General features: G+C 46.0%; 1 protein-coding gene across 4 annotated transcripts in view; it reads right to left on the bottom strand.

Annotated features, from left to right (window-relative positions):
* Positions 1–26,163, bottom strand: part of LOC147621576 (putative histone-arginine methyltransferase CARM1) — a 125,851-nt gene extending 99,688 nt beyond the window's left edge. For all 4 annotated transcript variants that reach the window (XM_086824366.1, XM_086824367.1, XM_086824368.1 and 1 more), the window contains exons 1-2: positions 25,941–26,163; positions 25,572–25,836 (exon numbers count right to left, since the gene is read on the bottom strand). In XM_086824366.1, coding sequence (XP_086680492.1) covers positions 25,572–25,836; positions 25,941–26,053 — 378 coding nt within the window. In that variant the 5' untranslated portion in view covers positions 26,054–26,163. The remainder of the gene's footprint in view (positions 1–25,571; positions 25,837–25,940) is intronic.
* Between the last annotated feature and the right edge of the window lie 1,050 nt (positions 26,164–27,213).

Here is a 27,213-nt window from a genome sequence, read left to right as displayed (position 1 = left end):
AGTCATGTCCTCAAGGTTAGGGATCTCCTCCACTGGGACAATCTCATCACCTTTACCCAGACGTTCCTTTAAATGACAGATGTGAAAAACAGGGTGAATCTTGATTTCAGAAGGAAGTGCTAACTGATAGGCTACCTCACTAATCTTCTTTGTGATCTGGTAAGGACCACAACATCGAGAAGACAGCTGGTAAACCTTACCAGTTCTCATCGAAGGGACTTTAAGATACACCCACGTGCCTTCTTGTAAGGCTCTAGGGGTTCGTCGTTGGTCGGCATAAAACTGAGCGCGATCTTGAGCACTCTCTACGCTTTCCCTAGCAATTTTCAGCATGTCTTGCATATCTTGCAAGAAGTCCACTGCTGATTGTCATTTGACTCACTCCCCTTAACCCAACGGCTATAGGTGACTTTGGTTGATAACCATACATAAGCATGAATGGGCTATAACCAGTAGCCGTATGCTTCTTGCTATTATAAGCAAACCCAATGGGAGGTACCGTTCCCACTCAGACTATCTCTTGGAGACATACGCCCTCAACATATCCTCCATAGTCTGGTTAGTCCTCTCTGTCTGACCATCTGACTCAAGATGATCCGAAGATGACATTCTCAAGCGTGTTTCCAATTTGGAAAATACGGATTGCCAGAATTGTGCAATGAATTTGGGATCCCTGTCACTGACAATCTCCTCAGGCGGTCCATAAAGCTTGTACAACTACTCCACAAAGAGCTGAGCCAACTCATGACTCTTCACCGTCGACTTGGTAGGGATAAATCTTGCCATCTTTGTCAATCGGTCTACAACCACCCAGATTGAGTCATGGCCCCTATTAGTAAGGGGTAATCCAACTACAAAATCCACTGAGATACTTTGCCATTTATTCTCAGGAATTTGCAAAGGATGTAACAACCGTCAAAACCTCCACGCATGCTCATCTCTTCACACCTCTCTTTCCTCCTGTATCATGGCGACCAGCAAGGCTGTTCACAGCAACTCTAGATCAACCTCGAATCTACAGATACCACTCGTAGACAGGGTGACCAGCCCACACAGAAACCCTAATAGTTCAGCTATGGAGAAAAAAGCTATGGGATGAAGCAAGAGTTGACTTGCATTTTGTGGATACCACACTTTTGGCTCTCTATCTATCTATCTATCTATCTATCTATCTATCTATCTATCCTGCACCTAACCCTAATGTGCAGGTTTGTGTGTGTGAGTGTGTGAGTCCAACACCAACAATTGGTATCAGAGCTTCTGTCCAAGGCCTACAGCTCACTATGGAGTACAGCCAGCGAAATTCCATCGAGAACTGACATTCCGGCCGTTTCCTGGTTTTCGCCGCTCCGCCCGCCGCCGCCGCTCCGCCCCGCCGGCTTCCACAGTGCTCAGCTCTCCACCTCCGCCTCGCCGGCGCTCTTACTGCGCAGGGAGCCGCCACCGCCCAGCCCCGCCGGCGCTCTTACTGCGTCGGGAGCCGCCACCGCCCAGCCCGGCCAGCTGCGATAGTAGGCAGCCCTCCACCACCGCCGGGTCCTCGGCGCAGCTACGCCCGCTTGCACCATCTCCGCCTGCCCCCGTCGGCTCTGTGCGTCGCCGCCTCCACGCCCGTCGACTCTGGCAGTGCACGTCGACCTGTACGTCTACACCACTCTTCATCGCTACTGTGTGCTCCCCCACTGACACCTGCTTTACACGTTTGTGCCATCTGTACTACAGGTACTCTTTTGACATAATTCTGTTCACATAAAAATATGCAAATTTTGCAAACACTACAATGCAGGTCAGATTCAAAGAAAGGTTGCATGTGGTAAAGGGTTCAGGCAATTTGGGGGATTTCTCAATTTGAGGCCAAATTGAAAAATTGGACATGTTGCTTTGCTTGCAATTTGGGGGTTTTCCAAATTGAGGTCAAAATCAGCAAATTGAGCCTCTTCCAGTTGCAAAAATTTGGGGCTTTTGTGAAAATTGGCCAATTAAATGCACATTGAAGCGATTGGAGTGCATAAAAATTGGGGATTTTCAGATTGGAGCATGTATTTGGGCATTACAGCTGTGATTTGTCGCGTATGTATACACATTTTGTGTAATTGGACAATTTGGTGCAGGTTTACACTTGCTTCGGTTTGCAGGCATACATTTGCACAGGACATTTGGTTGCCTGGCAGTGCACATTGGTGTTTGGTTTGCTTGCAGTTATATTTTGTTGACATGGCACAAAATGCTACAGATGTATTTGGTGTGCTCACCCAGGAGGACAAGTTGGATGGATCTAACTACTCCCTTTGGAGTTTCATGATCCATAATTTGCTGGTAGCCAAAGGGCTTTGGGGCATCGTGTGTGGTGATGACACACGCCCACTTACCATACAGCCAGCCACGCCTCAAAGGGGAGGTGCTCAAAGAGCTCCTAATGTAGAACCTGCTCCCACACAAGAGCAGAAGAGATGGGACTCTAGAGATGCACAGGCCATGTCATTGATAGCTCTTTCAATGAAAAGGACTATTATTCCGCACATTCGTTCTTGCAAGACATCGAAGCTTGCATAGGACACATTGGAAGCAATGTATCACGTACGCAACGAGGCAAGAGTTGCCTACTTGAAGAGGCATTTGGATCTTCTTTCTATGAATGAGGGTGACTCCATGGCAGATCATCTCACCAAAGTGAAAGATTTGCAGGAACAATTGCTCAACATTGATGAGGTTATCCCAGACAGACAGATGGTCACCAACACTCTTCATTCTTTACCACCTTCCTACTTGGGCTTTCACACCTCTCTCAACCTCTCAATGAGAGGAGGTGGTGATCCCGTCACTTTTGAAGAGCTAGTGGGTTTACTCTTGCAAGAAGAGCAAACAAGAGCAAACTTATCGAGCAACTGGGGTGGAGACAAGGCATTTACAGCCAAGGATAAGGGTAAAGGAAAGAGCTTTAAGCATGGGGGACAACAGTCTAGCAAGGCTAGTGAAAAGTCTGACAAAGGGGATGCAAACAAGCCCAAAAAGAAGGGCAAATGTCACTACTGCCATAAGCCTGGACACTACATCAGTGAATGTAGGAAGCGGATTGCAAAAGAGAAAAGGAAAGAAGCAAGCAATGCAGTAGCAGACTCTTCTGATGACAAAGCACAGCAATCAGCTAATGTAATCCAGGAAGAGTACACTTTTTTGATCACATGCACTAGTGGCACACCAAGTGCTTCAGACAATGATATGTCTTGCATTGCATCTGACAGACAGAATGCATCATGGTATTTTGATAGTGGTGCTTGAAGCTTCGAGCCACATCACTTCATGCAAAGATGTATTTCAACACTTGGTTTATGCTTCAAATGGCCGCACTGTATCATGTGCAGATCATACCACATATCCAGTAAAGGGAATTGGCAATGTCATACTTATTGCAGTCAATGGTGCCAATATTTGTATGAAAAATGTATTGTATGTTCCAGGGATAAAGAAAAATCTGCTCTCCGTCTCGGCCATCAACGACCAAGGTTTAAAGGTTGAATTTGAAGATGGGAAGTGTTTGGTAAAAGACCCATCATAGGGTTATGAAATAGTCACTTCTCGAACACGATACAAAGGCTTGTACAAGCTGGACAGCTATGACAAGCGTACTTATGATGCAAATACAGTGGCTGCCCACACTCCTGCTATGCATGATGCAGAGCTATGGCATGCTCGTTTTGGGCATGTAAATTTTTGGAGTTTGATGCTTATGCAGAAGCATCATATGGTTGATAATATGCCGCCTCTTGAGTCTCCAACAAGACATGTATGTGAGGGGTGTATTTTGGGAAAGATGCAACATAAACCATTCCCCAAAGATGGAGCTGTTAGAGCTGAAAGTAAATTACAGCTCATACATAGTGATGTATGTGGTCCAATGCGGACACCATCCATAGGGGGGCATCTTTACTTCGTCACATTCATTGATGTCTACTCCAGGTTTGTTTGGGCTTACCCCTTGAAAGCGAAAGCAGATGTGTTTACATGCTTTCGACACTTTGTAGCAATGGCTAAAAATATGTGTGGATGTAAAGTCCAAACACTCCGCTCAGATAGAGGTGGAGAATACATGTCAAATGCATTCAAGGATTACATGCTTCAAAAGGGCATCAAACATCAATGTATTGTGCCTTATACACCGCAGCAAAATGGTGTAGCTGAAAGGAAAAATAGATCTCTCATGGAGATGGCAAGATGCATGGTGAAAGCACAAATGTTGCCTCACAAATTTTGGATGAAAGCTATAATGTGTGCAACTCATGTGTTGAACAGGTGTCCAACAAAAGCTTTGAAAACCATAACACCATTTGAGGCTTGGTATAGCCGAAAGCCAACAGTGGATTATATGCGTACATTTGGGTGTTTGGCGCACATGTGCCAGAACAACTCCGAACAAAGCTAGATGACAAAGCAATAAAATGCATTTTTGTGGGCTACAGCAATGAGAGCAAAGGATACCGTCTTTATAATCCAACTACACGAAGGATTTTTGTCAGTAGAGATGTGGTATTTGCTGAAAATTCAGAACAGCCCATGTACAGCTTGTATAAAAGTAATGATATAGGCATACAGGACATGTTTGATGGAATTTTACCCATTGCAATTAGGGGGGATTCAGATCAGCCAGCCCCTACACAAGAAAATCATCATGTAGAACATGTGGAACAGCCAGCCATTCAGCCCCCTTCTATGGAAGAAGTGGAAGATCTTGTCAGGGAAGAGCTAGACACAGCCAAAAGCAAAGCACAAATTTCAGATTTCAAAGCTGATTTGAAAGCTGAATTTGATATGTCAGATTTGGGGCCTTTACACTACTATCTCGGCATACAATTTATGCATATAGATGATGGCATTGTTATGCAGCAAACTAAGTACATAAAAAGTTTGCTAAAAAGGTTTCACATGGATGAATGTAAGCCCATTTCTACTCCCGTAAAACCAGGTGTATGGCTTACTATGCATGATATTGGAGAGCCTTTTGAGGCCGGCATTTACAGCCAAGCAGTGGGATGTCTCATTTACTTGTGTAACACGAGGCCAGACATATCTTTTGGGGTGTCTTTGTTGAGCAAATTCATGCACAGCCCAGGCACAAAGCATTGGCAAGCAGTCAAACGCATTTTTCATTATCTTAAGGGTACCTTGGATCTTGGTTTGTTCTTTCCCAGGGGGGGCAGCTTGCAGCTTTATGCATACAGTGATTCAGATTGGGCTGGTGATTATGATACCAGGCAATCCACCAATGGGAATTGTTTTTTTCTTGGCAGTTCATGCATATCTTGGTTGAGTAAAAAGCAACCCACTGTTGCCACATCTACTTGTGAGGCTGAGTACAGGGCAGTCTTCACAGCTACAGTAGATTGTGTATGGTTGAGGAGACTATTGGCTGATCTTTGTGAGTGTCAGCAGACACCCACTACCATTCTCACTGATAGCCAGAGTGCTATGGTTATGGCATGAAATCCAGTATTTCATGCACGTACCAAGCACATTGAGATTCATTATCACTGTGTCAGAGAGAGGCTACATGCAGGGGAGATCAGTTTATCTTACTGCCCTAAACAGGATAATGTTGCAGATCTATTCACAAAGGCTTTACCTCGAGAAAAGTTTGAAGCTTTCCGCAAAGCTTTGGGCTTACTCTCATACAAAGAGTGATCTGCTACCTTGTACAGGTTCACACTTCCACTACAGGGGGGATGTAGGCATATGCTCACTTATGGTAGTGCTATGTGTGAACAGGGCATAACCAAGGGCACTATTTCCCATGTGGTTTTTCCCTTGGATATCAAGTGTGAAAGGACATATGCTCGCTTATGGTAGTGCTATGTGTGAACAAGGCTTAACCAAGGGCACTTTTTCCCATCTGGTTTTTCCCCTTGGATATCAAGTGTGAAAGGACACTCTACCTGTAATATTTTGTACTTCTATATTATATGGATGTGGCACACATGCAAGAGTTGACTTGAATCTTGTGGATACCACGAGCAACTACAGGACGGTTATGGTTGGCCACGTGCTGGCCAAACTCTATGGTGCAGTGCTGGAGCAAGAGCTTAGCTTATATGCTGAGCGAGCAGGTTTACGCTCATCAGGGGAGACAGGCTTCAGGAGAGCTTTCTCTACCACTGACCATGTATTCACTTTGAGATGTATGATTGATCAGGCCAGAGTGAGGAAGAGAACGCTCTATTGCTGCTTTGTGGATTTCCGCAAGGCATTTGACACAGTACCACGAGAGAGGCTCTTTCAGCGCCTGCAGTCTCTTGGCATACCAACAGATATGACATGGGGCATCTATGCATTATATGAGCAGGTTTTTGGGCAAGTCAGATGTCCAGGAGGTATGTCCGAGACTATTGCTAGCACCATTGGTGTGAAGCAAGGATGCCCACTTTCCCCCACGCTATTTGGGTTATACATTGATGAGGTGGCTGACTTCATTACACGGGGAGACGGAGATAGAGTTGATTTAGCAGGTACCTCAATACATATTATGCTCTATGCTGATGATATTGTATTAGTGTCTGAGTCTCCATATGGTCTATGGCAGCGTCTACATGCACTCGATGATTTTTGCACACAGAGGAGTCTTACTGTGAACCTTGGGAAAACCAAGGTTATGGTCTTTCATACATTGAGACAGGGCAGGAGTCAACTGACATTCACTCTCGCAGGACGCCAGGTGGAGGTAGTGACATCATACGTGTACCTAGGGGTTACCTTCTCTGCAGCAGCCACACGCTTCACCATGGGTTCAGCAGCCAGAGCTAGATTGACACGGGGATATGCAGCATTGGCTATGCTAGACAGACAGTGCCACCAGGCGCATTTTCAGGAGCCCCGGACGAAGGGGTGGCTATTTGACACATTAGTCACACCGGCATTGATGTATGGAGCAGCGGTATGGGCGCCAGGCCTTGCTACCCATTGGTGGACACAGATAGAGAGACCACAGGCCCTCATGATGGCACGCATGATACGCAGCAAACCGTCAGTACCTCATGACATTATCCGAGCAGAGTTTGTTGCGCCTCCTATGATGGTAGAGGCCATATTTCAAACTATATGCCTGCTAGACAGATTCAGAGAGATGCCACAGGACAGATTGTCATACAGAGCTTTTGAGGCATCTAGGCAGCTGGCTGAGGGAGGAGACAGAATCATGGTATGCACAGGTCACACATTGGTTCTCACAGCATGGCCTAGACATGGATCATCTACCACCATTCCAGTATGACAGGGATGCACCACATATCCGTCTCTCTCATAGTGAGAGGAACAGAGTATTGAGACAGGACCTATGGCAGCTCTATACACGAGAGACATGGATATCGCCTACACAGCCTCTTCCACCGAAGATGCTATACTACAGAGATCACTTCATGAGTATCACTGATGATGGATTTATAGAGAGGCCTAGATACATGGAGAGCTTTTTACCACACGGCTCCTGAGTGGCTATTGGTCAGCTTAGAGTTTCATCACACCGATTGGAGATTGAGACTGGCAGAGCAGCACGGATCCCCCGAGAGGAGAGGGTATGTAGATTGTGCACAGAGGAGGTGGAGAATGAGGAGCATTATGTATGCAGATGCAGAGCGTATACAGCCATCAGAGAGAGAGATCCCATTTTATTCAGAGAGCCACATTCCCTACGCCAAATCTTTGAGGCAGCAGACCAGCGCATACTGGGGAGATTCATTCTAGACATGCAGCGCCACAGAGAGACATCATTACAGGCTCAGACAGCTCGAGAGGGGGGACAACAGACACAGATTAGTACATTTTTTTAGAGATCCATCCCACTCCCAGCCCGTACACGGCAGGGAATTACTCTCCAGAGAGCAGAGACACTCAGAGCCCGCAGGAGACAGAGGACACCTGGCTTTCAGACACCACGCCTATACCAGAGAGAGATGACAGAGATCAGAGCTCAGTTTCACAGAGAGGGTGCGGAGCGACTGGCTCGCTTCAAAGCACACCAGGCATGTTCTTCAGGGAGCTGTGGACACCCCCTTCATTGATGTATACCATTTTATACCCCCAGTATGGTACAGGATGGAGCTAGCTAGGTTGCATATCATGATTGTATACTCCATGCATATAGCTTTGCATTCTCCTAGTAGTAGAGCTCCATCCCCTCCCCCCACTCATTGTACTTATTGCACACCCAGATTCAGCTTTTTAGTTCAGTACTTTTTCATTTTGTTGGGATGACAGAGGATACCCCATACAAGTACACCGATTTGTCTCATAGGCCGAGTTCAATCTTTTGGAAGACGTTAATAAAATCTCTCTCTCTCTCTCTCTCTCTCTCTCTCTCTCTCTCTCTCTCTCTCTCTCATTTCTGTGTGTGAGCTTCTCTATCCTGCACCTAACCCTAATGTGCAGGTTTGTGTGTGTGAGTGTGTGAGTCCAACACCAACAGGCAGCCTTCGTCACTGCTATGTGCTCCACATGACCGCCAGTGAGAATGAGATCATCCACATAAAGGATAATCAACGTGACCAAACCGTGTTCCCGAAAGAGATACAAGTTAGGATCTACAACTGATCTCTAAAATCCAATCCGTAGAAAGAAGGAATCAATATTCTAATTCCAAGCCCTAGGAGCATGCTTAAGACCATACAAGGCCGTCCGCAACCTGTACCCCCTGGAACCTCAAAGCCTGGAGGCTTCTCAACATACACCTCCTCCTACAAGTCCCATTAAGGAACGCGGATTTTACATCCATCTGATATATGGGCCTGTTGTCGGCCAGTACACAGAAGAGGAGGGACCAGTCGGCTACAGCATATATGTTATTTATGTCCAAGAGCTGGTCAACCAGCAGTCGGCCAGTTCACATGGTCACCACAAGGCCTATAAATAGGCATAGCTGCTCATCGTTTCATTCATTCAGCCCCTTGTTGGCTGGGTCATAGAATTAGGGTTTGTTTAGGTGATTTACCTTTTCATGGAAGGCAGCCATAGGCTGCAAGATAGATGTACCTTTTTGTACCATATGAAATACTGAATTTCCAGCTATCTCTCTCTCTCTCTCTACTCTCCCTTCTATTTGCGTTTTTGCATCAGCATGTTCTAGATGGTGTTTAGGGCTGAAAGAAGCATCCCAGAGCTTCCTCATGTAACATAAGATTGGCATCCGGGTGGAGTTTGAGGAGCATTCTGTTGCTCTACGGGACAGAGAAAAAGGCCAGGTTGTATGAGTAGGAACTCCAATTCCTCTCACATGCACCCGAAGAGCAATCCTGAGAGCTAGGATTCTCAAAGCCACCTTTTGGAGGCTTGGAGCGCATACCCAAATGTCTCCCACCAAAAGAGGGGCTTCACAAGGGATTCCCTCTTCCAATAGGTAGTAGATGCAAACGCAGCTCCTCCCCTTTGGTCATATGTAGCTTATGAGCTCCGCAAGGAACTTCCCATGGCGATCCTCCGGCAATGCTTTGGGCAAGTAAGCATCTCAGGCTTCAAGTAGCTCCACGTTGGTGAAGAGGGCGGGTGATTTGTAAGCCGGATGCAATAAAGCGGCAAGACCATGGATAGGTCTTCGCATCCACTTCCATCTCTTCTCCACAATGGCCAACATACCATCGCGCTTCTCCTCGTCGATGGAAGGAGAAGCGCGCAACTCTGCTATGGCCTCTCTCATGAAGTGAACAAGAAGACCCATGTTGGCTCCCTCCATGTCGGTCATCCGCAATACCCTATAGAAGGGCGTGACCGCAATGACAATAGTGCGGACCGATTGCCAAAACTCCTCCTTTAGGCAAAGCCGTTGCATGGCTTTGGCCTCCGCCGATTCTCGCTCATCCCACTCATTCCACATTGTGGAGACCATTGTTTGGCGAAGGGAGGATTTCACATCGTGGAGGCGCTCCAAGAGGAGCCACATGTAGGCGAAGCGTGTAGATGAAGGCTTCTTCAATTCCAACTTGCTATGTTCGCGGAACATGGCAAGCACCTTCACCTTTGTGGTGAAGAAGGTGACAATAGAGATAGCTTCGGTCATTACTTCCTTCATCCACACTAACTTGCCCATAGCCTCCATGAGCAAGTCAATGCAATGGGAGGCACAAGGTGTCCATACTATGGAGGGATAGTCCTCCTCCAGCAACTTTCCCATCCGACAGCAATTTGAAGCATTGTCGGTGATGACTTGCACCACGTTCTCTGATCCGACCTACATGTCACAATGCACATGAATGGATGCAATGAGCGTATGCGGTATGAGACTTGAGTCATGATATAGCCACATATGATCATATCACATATACTAAAGCCGAAACTTTAAAAACTTGAGTGCAATTTGAAAGTTGAAACTTACCTCCATGATGGCTTGCTTGATATGGCGATATATGAATGCACCCGATGTTTTCCTCCCCGCCTTTCCGGAATCCATGCCCCGCACAAAGTATGTGCCAAGAGGGCAAGAGACAAGTACATTGACGATGCCCTCTCTTCTTCCGGTCACTCCATCCGTCGGAGAGGATGCTACACCCATACTTGGACCATGCCGCCCGCACCGGATTCAGAGATCTATCGATTCTCTCCCTCTCATCCACAAGCCTCTTCGTGCGCATGTCATGATAGGAGACGCCGGTCCATCCTTCACATGGGCCCACATTTGCAATGGCTTTCACCATTGACTTCCATTGATCTACCTTGAGCACATGGAATGAGAGATTGCACTCAATAATGGTGCGTGCAATCTCTATATCCGCTAGCCGTTGCCGTTCTCGGAGATGTGATAGAGAAGAAGAGAACCCCCCGGTGGCTTGGGCTAGAGTGGCTTGCCTCATGGGAGACTCAAGCCTTTGTTTCTTTGAGGAGGCGGAGGCAGCACCAGCGGAGGCGGCACCAATGGAGGTGGCATGGATGGACGCGGTGGGGGAGGATGTATCACAAGGCGGGGAAATGACCTCATCATCCGCCCTTGAGCTTCTACCACTATCACGGTGAGCACCCAATCCACCCTTGATCTTGTTGAAGATCTCATCGGATATAGCAAGGGGGACTTCCTTGCATGGCGCAACTTGCCCCCCCACCTTTCCAAGATGTTGGAGAAGCCTAGTAACTCCACTTGTGTATTGTTTGCCACAATACTTACAAGTCCACCTATATGACTTGGACTTACAATCGGCTTTCTCTACATGGATAGCATGCACATTGAAGGCTTCATTCTTCTCCCTTGTCATTGTAATAGAGAGAGAGAAGCTAGAAGATTCAAGAGATGGATAGGCTTGAGAGAGAGAGAGAGACAGAAAGAAAGAAAGAAAGAAAGATTTTATTAACGTCTTCCATAAGACCGAACTCGGCCTATGAGACAAATCGGTGTACCTGTATGGGATATCCTCTGTCATCCCAACAAAATGAAAAAGTACTGAACTAAAAAGCTGAATCTGGGTGTGCAATAAGTACAATGAGTGGGGGGAGGGGATGGAGCTCTACTACTAGGAGAATGCAAAGCTATATGCATGGAGTATACAATCATGATATGCAACCTAGCTAGCTCCATCCTGTACCATACTAGGGGTATAAAATGGTATACATCAATGAAGGGGGTGTCCACAGCTCCCTGAAGAACATGCCTGCTCTCTCTGATGGCTGTATACACCCTGCATCTGCATACATAATGCTCCTCATTCTCCACCTCCTCTCTACACAATCTGCATACCCTCTCCTCTCGGGGGATCCGTGCTGCTCTGCTAGTCTCAATCTCCAATCGGTGTGATGAAACTCTAAGCTGACCAATAGCCACTCGGGAGCCGTGTGGTAAAAAGCTCTCCATGTATTTAGGCCTCTCTATAAATCCATCATCAGTGATACTCATGAAGTGATCTCTGTAGTATAGCATCTTCGGTGGAAGAGGCTGTGTAGGCGATATCCATGTCTCTCGTGTATAGAGCTGCCATAGGTCTTGTCTCAATACTCTGTTCCTCTCACTATGAGAGAGACAGATATGTGGTGCATCCCTGTCATACTGGAATGGTGGTAGATGATCCATGTCTAGGCCATGCTGTGAGAACCAATGTGTGACCTGTGCATACCATGATCCTCTGTCTCCTCCCTCAGCCAGCTGCCTAGATGCCTCAAAAGCTCTGTATGACAATCTGTCCTGTGGCATCTCTCTGCATCTGTCTAGCAGGCATATAGTCTGAAATATGGCCTCTACCATCATAGGAGGCGCAACAAACTCTGCTTGGATAATGTCATGAGGTACTGACGGTTTGCTGCGTATCATGCGTGCCATCATGAGGGCCTGTGGTCTCTCTATCTGTGTCCACCAATGGTTAGCAAGGCCTGGCGCCCATATCGTTGCTCCGTACATCAATGCCGGTGTGACTAATGTGTCAAATAGCCACCCCTTCGTCCGGGGCTCCTGAAAATGCGCCTGGTGGCACTGTCTGTCTAGCATAGATGCTGCATATCCCCGTGTCAATCTAGCTCTGGCTGCTGAACCCATGGTGAAGCGTGTGGCTGCTGCAGAGAAGGTAACCCCTAGGTACACGTATGATGTCACCACCTCCACCTGGCGTCCTGCGAGAGTGAATGTCCGTTGACTCTTGCCCTGTCTCGATGTATGAAAGACCATAACCTTGGTTTTCCCAGGGTTCACAGTAAGACCCCTCTGTGTGCAGAAATCATGGAGTGCATGTAGATGGCTGTTGTAGACCACCTGGAGACTCAAACACTAATACAATATCATCAGCATAAAGCATAATATGTACTGAGGTACCTGCTAAATCAACTCCATCTCCACCTCCCCGTGTAATGAAGTCAGCCACCTCATCAATGTATAACCCAAATAGCGTGGGGGAAAGTGGGCATCCTTGCTTCACACCAATGGTGCTAGCAATCGTCTCAGACATACCTCCTGGACATCTGACTCGCCCAAAAACCTGCTCATATAATGCATAGATGCCCCATGTCATATCTGCTGGTATGCCAAGAGACTGCAGGCGCTGTAAGAGCCTCTCTTGTGGTACTGTGTCAAATGCCTTGCGGAAATCCACAAAGCAGCAATAGAGCTTTATCTTCCTCACTCTGGCCTGATCAATCATACATCTCAAAGTGAATACATGGTCAGTGGTAGAGAAAGCTCTCCTGAAGCCTGCCTGCCCTGATGAGCGTAAACCTGCTCGCTTAGCATATAAGCTAAGCTCTTGCTCCAACACTGCACCATAGAGTTTGGCCAGCACGTGGCCAACCATAACCGTCCTGTAGTTGCTCGGATCGAGCATATCCCCTGTTTGTGAATCGGCACAACGGTGTGCATCGTCCACTCCGCAGGCAAACCCTCTGCTAGTGCCCTGTTAAACAGGTGTGCAAGAAAAGGAGCCAAAGAATCTACTGCATATATGAGATGCTCACCTTGCAGGCCCATATGGTCGGCGGCCCGTCCATGCTATAGGCGGCGGATAGCTTCATGTACCATCGAGTGGGTAAAGAAGCTAGCTGTGGTAGGTCGAGGCTCCTGTGGCTGAGGTATAGGTGGTTGCTGTGGGGTGTGGTATAGGCCCTCTGCATATGTGTGCCATGTCTGTGGGTCTGCAATAGGTGTCGGTGTCCGGGGCTCTCTGAAGTGCCGCCATGAGACAGGGCTATCTCTACTCATGAAGAAATGAAGGATCTCTAGCTCCTGTATCTCTGCGAAGGCCCGCCTTTTGCGGCGAGTAAGTCTCCTCATCTCTCTCCTCGACTCCTGCTTTGTGATGGCTCCCAAGGCTCTTTGTATGCGGAGCCGTGAGTATAGGGCTATGCACTCGTCATCATACCATCTGTTCTAGGGGATAGTCCCAGATCTCGCAAGATCTCCTGAGTGGACACGATGTGGGAAGCTCTGTAATGCAGCCGTGTGTAGGAGTGATGCCAGCTGGGCTGTAATGGTATCCATAGGTGCCAGGGGATCCATGAGTAGGAGCCCATCCTCTACTCTGCCAATGTATATGTCTGCCATGTCATGTGTGAAGTAGATGGTAGTGTGTGGCGTCGGTATGTGGGGGGCTGGTGATACTGGTGATCCGGCTAGTGAAAATGCCAAGTATGTATGATCTGCCCCAATAGGACGAGGTGGAATGGAGAATGAGTGACAAGCTGTGATGCCTCCAAAGACCCCATAACGTAGTCTACCACCGTGCCTCCGGTCCGTGTATGACCCCCATGTGGGAAGCATGTCAGCCCTCTTGATCCCGGCCACTGTAGCATCCCGTTATAAATAACGAAATGATGCCTAGCTCCCAACTCTAGTAAGTGGTCTCGATAATGTCCTCTGTCTGGTCCAGTGTCCTCTGATGCCCGACTAGCCCCTATCTCCTCTGGATCCACAGTGTGGAGGATCTCCATGTCATCATAGTCGTACACCTCACACTGTTTGCTTTGTGTGGGCATTGAAGTCTGCCGTAAGAAATACTTCCCCTAGTGTAGAATAATGCATAATCTCCTCTGACAGACAAGTGTATGGCGAGGCTCCTGTCGCCTCCTCTTGTGGCATGTCCTCTGTAATGACATAGGAGGATCCTAATGGAGGAAAGTAACATAGGGCTATGTATATAACAGTCCTGTGAGAGCTGTAAGCTGATCGACATGTATCTGGCCTCTGGATCCTGTGCTACCACTCTCAGTCTCCCCTGTAGCTCCTGTTTGAATAGAACTGCTACTCCCCCCGACCCTCTCGAGGTACCCTGGCGTGTGGTCCTCCTGTATGCTGACTCCCACTGGAATCCCTCTACTCGAGGTAGCCCTCTCTTTGGGCTTTGATGTGTCTCTGTCAGAAGTATGATGTCTCTCCCCACCATAACATGCTCCAGTCGTCCAGGCTGCACCCATAGTGAACCATTACAGTTCCATACTGCCATGTGTATCTCTGTCAGTGGCCTGGTCTGTGTCCCATAGGCCCCAAACCGCTAATCCATGGGCCGGCCATCAATGATGACCCGACCATCTCGATAGAAGGCCTTCTTGCCTTCTCTCCTCGCGTGTAAGACTCGTGGCATGCAAGCTCTCCTATGCTCAAGCTGCATCCTCGTGAGATCATAATTCAAGAAAATAGGAGCTTCCTCTAAACCTCGTAGTATGACCCTCTTCCTCATGAAGGTGACCCTCTCCGTCTCTCCTACAAACTGTAGGATGAGGGCTCGCTTGCGTGTTGAGTCTTTCCCGGCTCTCCATGCTTTCGTGAAGGGGAGAGGGTGCTCTTCCCTGTAGCCGAGCTTCATGCATAGAAGCTGTCCATCTTTCTCGGGAGTGGAGTCGGGTGTCTCGGCTATACCTGTGACTCGAATGTTGAGGCAGCGGGCATGCCTCATCTTCTCCTCCTCAATGGTGGTGTGAATGATTTGGTGTTCTTCCCTTTGAGTCTCCTCCCTCACTTCTTTACGGATGTTCTTCTTCACCACCTCAACCCATCCTGACTGCTTGGCTTCGAGTTTTCCCTCCATGTCCTTTGTGATCTCCTTGGAGATCTCTTCTTTGATGGCCGCGAGAGTGTTGTCATTGATCTCCTCTTCTTCCTTCTCAGTATTCTTGATGGCTACCATTTCCACTTTCAATGCACTCACCTCCTCCTTGAGTGCCGTGTTCTCTTGTTCGAGGTTCGTGACCCGTGCTTCGAGAGCCATGATGTGCAGGTGTAGTTTGTTCTCCACCTCATTGAGGTTGGAATCGGATGTCTTCTTGTTCTCCTTAATTAGTGTCTTCATTGAGAGAGAGAGAGCCTAAAGGCTTGAGAGAGAGAGAGGCTTGAGAGATGGCCTATGGGGGAGAGAGTGGCTTGAAAGTTGAGAGTTGAGAGAGAGAGAGAGAGAGAGAGAGAGAGAGGGGGGGGGGGGGGGGGGGGGGGCTTGATGGTCACTTGAGCAAGACTCAAGAGAGGGGGGGAGTTGATGGTCACTTGAGTAATGAGAGCCTTGAGAGAAGCTTAGGGGGTGGGCATTTTATGAGAATGTAACATGTTCAATGGCCCATGGCAATGGGCCAAGCAAATGCCAAAGGCCTAAACACATGTGACATGTTGATGTCACATGTCACATGGGCCACAAAGCAAGCCAAAAACGGCCAGCAAAAGGCCCTTAAAACAGCGCAGGCGGCAGCGCAACGGCTATATCGCACCGTACGATACCGTATGGTACGACTCGTACCGTACGAACCTGCTCGTACCGATACGAGAAACAACTTTACTACAAACTCTTAGCACTCTCCTCTCTGAGACAGGCACTCAGATCGGTGACTTGTGGCACTTCCGTTTTGCCCCTTGAATGTGGATGCGCTACGGCGGGCTTTCTGGGACCAGTTGGTGGATGGCTTGCCAGATGTTGGCAGCAGGCAGGGATGACGTAGTTCTTGCATCCGTGGTAAGCAGCACATTGAATCTTTTCTGAAGTAGGCTACTAGGCGGGCTTCAAAACCTTTGGAGTTGGTACACATTGACTTGTGTGGATCTATGCAAACCCCATCCTTGGGAGGTTCTTTGTACTTTATGCTGCTTGTTGATGATTGTAGCAGATTTACATGGGTTTATTTCCTTTTCGAGAAGGACCAAGCTTTTGCTTGGTTTAAGGAGTGGCATGTCATGGTGGAAAAGGAGTCTGGATTGCAAATAAAGACTCTTCGGGCGCGAAGAGTTGTTCTCTTCTAATGGGTTTGTGCTGACAAAGGAGAAGAGTTCTCTTCTAATGGGTTTGTGCGGAATGGCATCAAGCGGGAGCTGGCCAATACAGGTTCGCCTTCAGAGAATGGAGTGGTTGAGCGAAAGAACCAGACTGTGGTGGAGATGGCGAGGATGAGTTGGAGCATCGTGATCTTCCTCGTCCACTTTGGGGAGATATCCTCAACCAATCTCCGACGACTTTAGTACCAAAGATGACTCCATTTGAGGCTTATTTTGGCGGGAAACTAGATGTCTCCCATTTCCGTGTGTTTGGGAGTGATGCCTATGTTTACATTCCAAAGAAGCAGAGGGGGAAGCTCGACTTGAAGTCCCAGAAGCTTGTATTTGTGGGATATAACTCTCTTTCCAAAGGATACAGGTTGTATGACCCGACGCGGAATGAGGTTGTTGTTAGTAGAGATGTTGTCTTTGATGAGCATGTTCCAACTTCCATTGTGGATAAGCCACCACTTCTTGGAGACCCAGATGAGTTTGAGGATGATTTCCCAGTCTCTTGTTTCAGCTAGACAGTCTCAGTCAGTTGTAGAGGTTGAGCCGGAGGCTGGAGGTTGGAGGTGAGCCCCAGCAGTAGGAGGCTCCGTGTTCTGTTCGAGTACCAAGGTGGTTGTTAGACACCCTTTGGGAGTCCGGTGTTACGGAGCTTCCCTCCTCGAAGATCACACAGAGTTCGTGACAAAAGCCATTGAGCTGAGCTCTTACAGGTAAATTATGCTTTGATGTCTCGTATCGTGCAGTACAAAGAACCCACTTCTGTGAAGGAAGCACTTTCTCAGGATACTTGGAGGAAAGCCATATAAGTGGAACTGGATGCCATAGAGAAAAATAAAACTTGGGAGTTGGTTCCGAGGCTGTCAAAATGATCAGTCATTGGTGTCAAATGGGTCTTTAAGACCAAGTATATGTCTGACGGGTCGGTGGACAAGCACAAAGCCACACTTGTGGCTAAAGGTTATGCTCAACGGCCTGGCATCGATCATGAGGATACCTTTGCACCGACAACGAGGATGACCACGATTCGGAACGTTCTTGCCCTTGCCTCTTCTCAGCGGTCCCATGTCCTCCACTGGTCAACTCTCCTTGCCAAAACAACAAACAATGCTCCAAATCTATGGTTCTAGTGAGTCTTTATCATGTTGCCTCTAGGATTAGTCCTGAGATTAGCATGTACATGTGTGTGTACATGACATCCCCCTCTGCTAAACTTGATGACGGGATTCCAATCTACTTCTTGGAGGACATCATTCCATTCTTGAAGTCCCTCTGTCATCCTTCCTACTCTGGCAACCCTTTCACTGAATACCTGACCCGATCTCCAAATCCACTCTAACTCTGAAGAAGATCTATGCATCTGTTCCATTCAGTCACCATTCCATTCCTGCCCTGTCTCTGAACACTGTCTTGGTCTTCATTCCTGAGAAATGGGTCTAGCACTCTCACTCCACCCCTCAGAGGATCATCCTCCCTTGGAACCGTTGCCTGAAAGCCTTTCCTGGCTCACAGGACTGCCATCCCCTTTGGACTTTGTAGACCACCACCAACCAACCTCTTGGGAGTTCTTCCCGGTCTTGTGTTCCTTGCCTTGGGCCTCTTACCTGTGCACTTTCATGTACCTTGGACCCGTACACCTTCACATGGGACTGAATCAGTGTTTAGCCTTGCTAAGCCTGATGCTCTGATACCAATGTTATATGCGGAAGCTCTAGGGTGCTTCTTTCAACCCTAAACACCATCTAGAACATGCTGATGCAAAAACGCAAATAGAAGGGAGAGTAGAGAGAGAGAGAGAGAGAGTTGGAAATTCAGTATTTCATATGGTACATCTTGCAGCCACAGGCTGCCTTCCATGAAAAGGTAAATCACCTAAACAAACCCTAATTCTATGACCCAGCCACAACAAGGGGCTGAATGAATGAAACGATGACCAGCTATGCCTATTTATAGGCCTTGTGGTGACCATGTGAACTTGCCGACTGCTGGTCGGCCAGCTCCTGGACATAAATAATATATATGCTGCAGCCGACTGGTCGCTCCTCTTCTGTGTACTGGCCGACATCACCCGTGTTCTCCATTGGTCAACTCTCCTTGCCAAAACAGTAAACAATGCTCCAAATCTGTGGTTCTAGTGAGTCTTTATCATGTTGCCTCCAGCATTAGTCCTGAGATTATGTCATGACTCAATGCAAAATGAAAGAAAGAATTCTTTGTATCCTTTGTAATAATTATACTTTCTTCTATGTTTTTCATGTTTTCCTTTGAATTTAGATAAGCAAGAAAATCCATTCATTTGGATAGATTCGTGCATAGGAGGTGGCTACTGGTGAGTGGCCAAGGTCATGGTGGGTCCACGCAATGGGCTAGAACATGGATAGTGCACACTTCCACCTATATAACCTGATTGGGTGCCTATGGCCAGAACTCAAGCATACCAGGGTAAAGCTCGCACACAAAAAGGATTGATGCCTGGGAGTGTGGGCTAGATCCACCAGAACAAACAGTTACAATCGATAAGATGGCATGACCAATTAAAGTCTATGTTAGAGTGATTGCTTGATTTTCATTTTACATGAGTTAGATGCATCAGATTGAAAAACCATTACTCTTTTGTGAATGTGGATGGAAAGAGCTTTCATTATCAGTCCCTACTCACCCTAAAGCAGCCCACACCACTTGGGTACGACTCCTACCTCTCCATCAATGCTTCCACATGATGTAACTACTCCATCTTCCACCTTTTCCCATGCTGTCCATTATTGCAGCAAGTCTGTAAATGAGGTTTCAGCTCTCTTCTTACTCCAATTTCAGCTTTATAAAGTCTCTTTTCCCATCATCTTTGGATCAAGTACAAAGTTGCAGCCATTGTTCAGCTCTACATCAACAAGAAGACTGATTACTCTCTCTCCCATTCGGGCTTCTCACTATCTATGTATTGTAAGAAAATGCATTTGCATACTTGCTTGTTTTTGTATATTCATTAGCATAGACTTTTGCATGGTCTGTGAGAGTGAAGATTACTTCTTCTTCACTCTCAGGTTGATTGTAACTGAACTCAATCCTAAAGTACTTGGATTGAGTAGAAATAAATTCCCATCTGGGGGGGGTGCCCATCTTCAACCCTCAATCTGGCTCTATCATATGTCTCTCAACTTTACTTCCAATATGTATTGCTATCTTATGCACGTGTTGTATTTAATTTCAGCATTGAGTTATTTGAAGTTAGTTTTGTTATTTATCTATTTTAAGTGTGGAATAACCATCGAAAATAAACGGGAATATTAACTATTAAGCATACCACGTTGTACGGGGCGCTTACAATGGTATTAGAGCTTTAGCTTGATCCTATACTCCCTACACTGGTAGCGCTTGCAATTAGTATTTTCTTTAGTTACATATGTAGTGTGACTTTACTCTTTGCATTTGCTTGTTTTCATAATCATACTCATCCACATGGAGACTCAAGCTACCCACGAAAACCATGTGGGAGAGCAGAGCACTCTTTTGAAAGCAATAGAAAGCCTTCAGGAGGAAAATCAATTGATTCATCAGCAACTCTTAAATATGGAGGCTACTAAGAAGAATAGTGTGAAGAAGGAAAGAGGCCAATTAGTCTCAAAACAATCAAAGAGGCGTCGTCAAAGTTCTTCTTCATCAAGAACGCTTTCTTCTTCTTCTTCCTCTTCTTCATCAAATGGGAGTTCACACCATTCTCGTGGGCGAAGCTATCAAAGGCAATCTCATCAACATTCTCGCAAACATCGTCGATCACCATCTTCCTCTTCGACTTCTTCAACATCAAGTTCTAGGCATAGAAGAAGACAAGCAAAGAAGACCAAATCCTTATCCCAGCTTGAAAAGAAGATCAAATTCAATACGTATGATGGTTCTCGTAACACCGATCTTCTTCTTAAGTTTATTCGTCAATTTCAAATTTTATATGGTCGTGATAACTATAAAGAAAAAGAAAAGATCAAGTTTGCAGCTCTTCATTTGACCGACTTAGCTCACACTTGGTGGACGGGGTTGGAATGCGACCATGCTACCCCAAAATCTTGGAGGTCTTTTATTCGAATGCTGAAGGCCCAATTTCTTCCCGTTCATTTCAAAAGAGATGTGAAGATGGAGTGGGATCGGTTTTGGCAAAGAAAGATTGAGTCTCTTGATGATTATACGAAGAGATTTTGGGAGCTACTCTTGAAGGTTCAACACTTCAAGAAAATCAACAACTCCGAAAAGATTAGAAAGTTCCAAGGTGGCCTACACTTCAGACTTCGTACTGCTCTCAATCATTATCGCTGCTCCAATTTGAGAGAACTCATAGACCAGGAGGCCGACCAGGACAAAAGTCTATAAAATGCTAAAAAGGCTCCCAAAAATGGTGCAAAAATAGGAGAAAAAAATATGCAATGCAAGGCCTTATAAATGGGCCAATGCAGAGACATGGGAAATGGAGCATGGCAACAACAAGGTGCTTCAAAAGAATGAAAAGAAGAGGTCCTTTGACAAGGAAGATAATTCAACCACTAAAGAAGGGAAAAAACAGCAACAAAGGTAGCTACCAACTCAAAAGAAGATGAGGCCTTATGGACCTTCCAATGCCAAGGATTCTTCAACCATACGAAGAAGCTTTTCAGCTGAGGACAGCTGAAAAGCTGTCCTCAGCTGAATGAAAGCCAGAGGGCTGTCACGACTCAACACAAAAAAAAAAGAAAGAATTCTTTGTATCCTTGTTGGATTATATCATCTCCAAAGGGTCTACATCATCTTTTTCATGCTTGTATTGGCCATTTATGAGGCCCTGCATTGGCATATCTTGGCAGTGTTCTAGAAGAATGGACAAGTGTCCCCAACACTTGTAACTAGAGTTTCCAAGCGTCCCTCCACTTGTCCCACCTTCTAACATGTGGCTAGACACTTGTCTTTTTTAGCCTTACTTTTCCCTCTTAAGCCTTGAAGCTCTCTTTCCCTATAAATACAATCCTTTTCCTCTCATTCTACACACAACTCCCTTGCTGTAAATTAGTCCCTACTCACCCTAAAGCAGCCCACACCACTTGGGTACGACTCCTACCTCTCCATCAACGCTTCCACATGATGTAACTACCCCATCTTCCACCTTTTCCCATGCTGTCCATTATTGCAACAAGTCTATAAATGAGGTTTCAGCTCCCTTGTTACTCCAATTTCAGCTTTATAAAGTCTCTTTTCCCTTCATCTTTGGATCAAGTACAAAATTGCAACCATTCTATAGCTCTACATCAACAAGAAGGCTGATTACTCTCTCTCCCATTCGGGCTTCTCACTATCTATGTATTGTAAGAAAACGCATTTGCATACTTGCTTGTTTTTGTGTGTTCATTAGCATAGACTTTTGCATGGTCTGTGAGAGTAAAGATTACTTCTTCACTCTCAAGTTGATTGTAACTGAACTCAATCCTAAAGTACTTGGATTGAGTAGAAATAAATTCTCATCTTTGGGAGGGGGGGGGGGGGGAGGGGGAGGGGAGGGGGCCCATCTTCAACCCTCAATCTGGCTCCATCATATGTCTAAACTTTACTTCCAATATGTATTGCTATCTTATGCACATGTGTTGTATTTAATTTCAGCATTGAGTTATTTGGAGTTAGTTCTGTTATTTATCTATTTCAAGTGTGGAATAACCATCGAAAATAAACGGGAATATTAATTGTTAAGCATACCACGTTGTACAGGGCGCTTACAAATTCGCATGTACATGTGTGTGCACATGACATCTTCAAAACCTCATGCACTGACAATAGATGAAAACCAAGTGCAGGGACGTAAAGAACACGAGAGAAATGCTTCCCCCCTTTGCCATCGGGAATGATCCCCATCCTGCCCTCACTGTGAATCAGTATAGTGGAATTGTCGCCAATGATAATGCAACCTGACTGCCGTTTAAGATCCTGTAATAACTCTCGGGAAGGAGTCATGTGCCTAGAACCACAACTATCGAGAATCCACTCCCGAGTATCCCTGACGGTGAAACCAATTGCCTCCTCGCTCCAAGAAGATGAAGCATCTATGTCCAAAATCTCCAAGTGCACAAAGGCAGAGTCCTTGCAACTAAAGCTGAAGAATCAGCACTCTTTGCGATACTCCGCTTCAGACACTTTCTCCAATAGTGGCCTTTCTCGCCACAATCGTTCCAGGTCCACTCGGCCTTCAATTTATCACGGTCTGTGTCGAACTTCTTCTCAGAAGACCTCTCCGATGGAGACTTCCCTTTGCCCTTATTGTTGTTGTTGTTATGGCCTTTCGACCGCTGGCGAGTCAAGGCCTCAAAACCTCCGCCTTATGGAGGGTTCGTAAAACGCTCTTCTTGGTCCAAGACCATAGGCACAAGCTCCTCCCGTGTGATGCCACTAGTGATCAAAGAGGAGTAAAATGCTGAGTATTAAGAGGGCAAATGAGACAACAAAGTGATGGCCATGTCCTCTGAAGATATCTCCTTCCCAGCCTAAAGAACCTCCTGCTAAAGAGCCTGCAACTTGTTGATGTGCTCTCGCATCGTCGAAGACTTTGCAGGATTCAGTACCCGTATCTGCACTTCCAAGGAGATCCACTTCATGGGTGATACCTTGTTATACAAAGAAGCCAAATGCTACCAAATCCCTCTGGCCAACGTCATGTGTTTTATACGATTAATCACCTGTGGTGTGCAATTAAGGAAGATGAAAGAACGCACACGGGCATTGACACGATCCCACAAATGTGCTTGAGCCTCCTGTTCTTTCTTCCGAGTAGAGAGTAAAAGCTCCCCGTCCTCCAACTCCGGCTATAGAACACCAACCACAATGAAATCAGCCAAGTAATAAGACTCCAAGACAGACTCCATCATTACCTTCCATATGCTGTAGTTGTTCCCGTCCAACTGTCGATCCACCGGGAATGTGGGGAGAGTAGGAATCTTCACGTGCTTCTCAACCATCTCAAGCACGTCTGCTATCTCAAGGGTTCATAAGGTCTTGTGAAGGGAGGGTGGGTGGAAAAAAAATGAAGAATAGGCTGCAAATAGTATGCAAGGTGGTTGTCCAACAATGATGGCCACCTTCTACCCGATCTTCAACTCCCAAACAGTCCAAGCAATCGCCAATCAGCAAACCCTCAAGGTCCCACTGTCTCCAAGCTTCAAGCCATCTGGGGCTTTGATACTATGTCAGAATGCCCAGCGGAAATGAAGACAACTGCTATAGAAAGCAAAAAAAACACAGAAAAGAGAGAGAAAGAGAGAGAGAGAGAGAGAGACGCTTTATAAACTCTACTATATACACTAGAAAATCTCTGAATGATACAAGAGAAGAGTGGGAGGCAAGGCCAATATATATGGCCCCAAGTCGCTGGTCGGCCAGCCCAAAAACAACCGACAACAACCAGAGATGCTCACAACCAGCAAACAAGTCAGTCGAGGAGAAAGGCAGTCGGCCAGCACTGAGGAAGAAGTCGGGTAGCACCAGTCCAGTCAACCAACAATAGACAAAGCCGACAGCCCTCCCACAGCTAGCAAAAATGGAAAAATACTAAGGAAAGTGAGAAAAAATGGGGGAACACCTAAAATGGGCGGGCACACCCACACCAGAGGCCCTAGTGTATATTATACAAACAGGAGATGACTGCTAACATACGAATGTCCGCAAGATTCAAGCACACCCAAAAAATCCCAAAGACATTGCCTGAATTCGTGCATATGAATGTCCACGGGTTTCGAGGACACCAAAAATCCCAAAGACATGACATGTGCCATCAAATTGACCTAATTTCAGTCTTTGCACTCACTAATTGGCTTTATCCGTTTCCGTTTACAAGGGATAAGTGTAAGACCAAATCTTTATTTTATTATTATTTTAATGTGTACTACTCTTAGTTGGTGTAGGTACTAAGGTTACAATAACACTAAGAAGGACAAATTTCTTGTCCCATGTTTCACTTTCACATACTTTATAACCTTGGCTATTAACATACCCTGGCTCGTGCATTTTCCAAAAAGCCACAATTCTTATTTAGCAATTTTTTGATACAACTACCATACAGCAAGGGATAGTATACCCATCATATCATCTCTCTCGAAGATGGCAATATCATGATGAGGAACCTGCTACATGTAGTAGCCACCTTTTGAAAGAAAGTAATGGATGAGAGTCACACTCCTCCTTCCTATGTACAATGCTAGAGAGAGAGATTTCATCTCGCAATTTTTGTGCAAAGATGTAAAGAAGAGTGAAAGAAAGTAATGGATGAGAGTCATGCTCCTCCTTCCTATGTACAACACCGCAGAGAGAGATTTCATCTCGCAATTTTTGTGCAAAGATGCAAAGAAGAGTGTTTGATCTGCCAAAAGGTCAAGCATTACATGAAGGCACCACGCTGCCTTCAGCTCCTAACCATATCCTCACAGCCATGGGAAAGTAATGTTATGGACTTTATCATCGATTTTCATGAAAGACTTCCTGTGGGAGTAATACTATGTGCATAAAATTTTGAATGTTATCTTTCAGCCAAACAGGCAGAGAGAGGATGCCAATTCAGCTATACTGGATTTGCTGAAACCTTGTATGACAGAGCAGATATCAGCCAGTATCTTCCACTACTGGAATTTGCAGGCATTTGTCCAATGGACATTCAAAGATTGGACCCGTCATGGTCTTTCTAAAATCTAACAGAGTGAAAGTTTAGACTTGGCACAGTAGCACCTGGACAAACCTCAGGAGGAAGCATTTTAACATAGCTGCTTCAACATGTGTTTACTAACTGTTCTAGGCCTTGAAGAACAGAAAATGCTTACTAAGCATTACATCTATACCTGCTAAAACTTGAACTATATCACAATGCTTCACACATTTGAAACAATGGTTAATTAGCATTTACCTGAGTATGCTGCAGATAGCATCGAAATTTCAAGGTTCCATCCGTGTCGTGGGCGGCCTTAGAGTCAACAGGAGTGTGCTGGAAATCCACGATTTTACCACACTGGTCGGAAGTGAGCATGGCTATGGCAGGAACGGAAGGACCCCATGTGAAAGGGACAGTCTGGTGGACGTCGTCCCCGGGCCGGACAGAGTCGGACATGAGAGAAAGCCACATGTCTGAAAACAGCTTGGGCTGCCGGAAGGAGGCAACGGCCATGTTTCTCCTGCACACACATACAGGTAAGGCAAGGCAAGCTCTAGTGATGAAAAGAAAAGCACAGAGAACACAGCAAGATCTGTTGAAACTACGAGCATGTGTAAAAGTTACCTGCTTTGGTGTATGCAGCAAGCTTTTGAGGCGAGCGCAAGCGAGCTCGTAGACTCAACGCAAACTCTCAGTGTCGAGTTCACAGTGCTTTTGAAAGCTACATATGCTTTCATGGACAAAGAGAGGCCCCTTTTGCATGGTTCATTGTGCTCAAGTGTATAGGGCTTCCAGAATTAGTATCTTCTAACACTTTTAATAGCTTGCATTCATTCACAAGGTGCTCTCCCAGAAGATCAAATGTCCCGTCCGAAAGATAATCTAATTGCTTTCCTATTAGCTTAGGAACAAACTTGAAAAATATGCACTTATGGCGCAATCCCAAAATAAAGTCACAAATCACATAAGCAAGAGCTCAAATGAGAGCCAGAGAACTCCCAAGCATCATGGACAAAAACAACAATTGCACACCACCATAAAGAGTAGCAAGAATCAACAACAAGGGAGTAAGAGAGAGATAGCTTAAGTGAAAGCCCACTACAATGTGAAGAAGTTAACACTTACACAAATGATACGATAAGTTAACGACACTTCATAAATGTCCTTAGCCCATCACTCACTCATACCTTGGTCCACAAGAATCAACAACAAGAGAGTAAGAGAGAGAAAGCTTAAGTATGCACAAGTCCACTAGAATGTGAAGAAGTTGACACTCACGCAAAATGATACGATAAGTTAAGGGAACTTCACATATATCCTTGGCCCATAACTCACTCATATCTTAGTCCATTCACTTGTTCTTTTATTCATAAACATCATTCACTTGTCCTCTAAAGCCTTGATTTGTAGTCTTCAAGTGTGCGGACTTGCCCCTTCAACATTGTAATCTGTTCCATGAGATAATTTGTCCACTCATTGGATCGAGTGGATGGAGATTTCCTTGACATTCTTAGGGCACTTGCTATAAATGTGAGTTTCTTCTTTGGCATCTTTTACTTTCCCATATGAACCCTTGTTAAGGAGAAAAAATTCTCCAACATTTATCTTGTTTCTGTGATTGTGGTCAATACTCTTGCAGTCCTTCCTCTCTTCACCCCTTCACAAACACATTGAATCATACAGAGGAGGTTATCACTAAGGTAAAGGAAGATATGAAAGAAGAGGTGGAGGAAGGACTACAAGAGACTATTAGCAACAAGGCGGTGATGATCATAGTCAAGATCAAAGAAAACAAATGGAGGGGGTCATCAGCCCTCAAGATCCAAGTGCGATAGTTACCAAAAGGATGGAAGTAACATAGGCTTAACATGAGGGATGGATTGGTTACAAAACTTGA

The sequence above is a fragment of the Cibotium barometz genome, chromosome 30, assembly GCF_041138505.1.
Source record: "Cibotium barometz isolate CiBa-2024 chromosome 30, ASM4113850v1, whole genome shotgun sequence".
Taxonomy (NCBI): Eukaryota; Viridiplantae; Streptophyta; class Polypodiopsida; order Cyatheales; family Cibotiaceae; genus Cibotium; species Cibotium barometz.
Note: the sequence above shows the minus strand (reverse complement) of the source record. Positions and strands in the feature narration are given on the sequence as shown.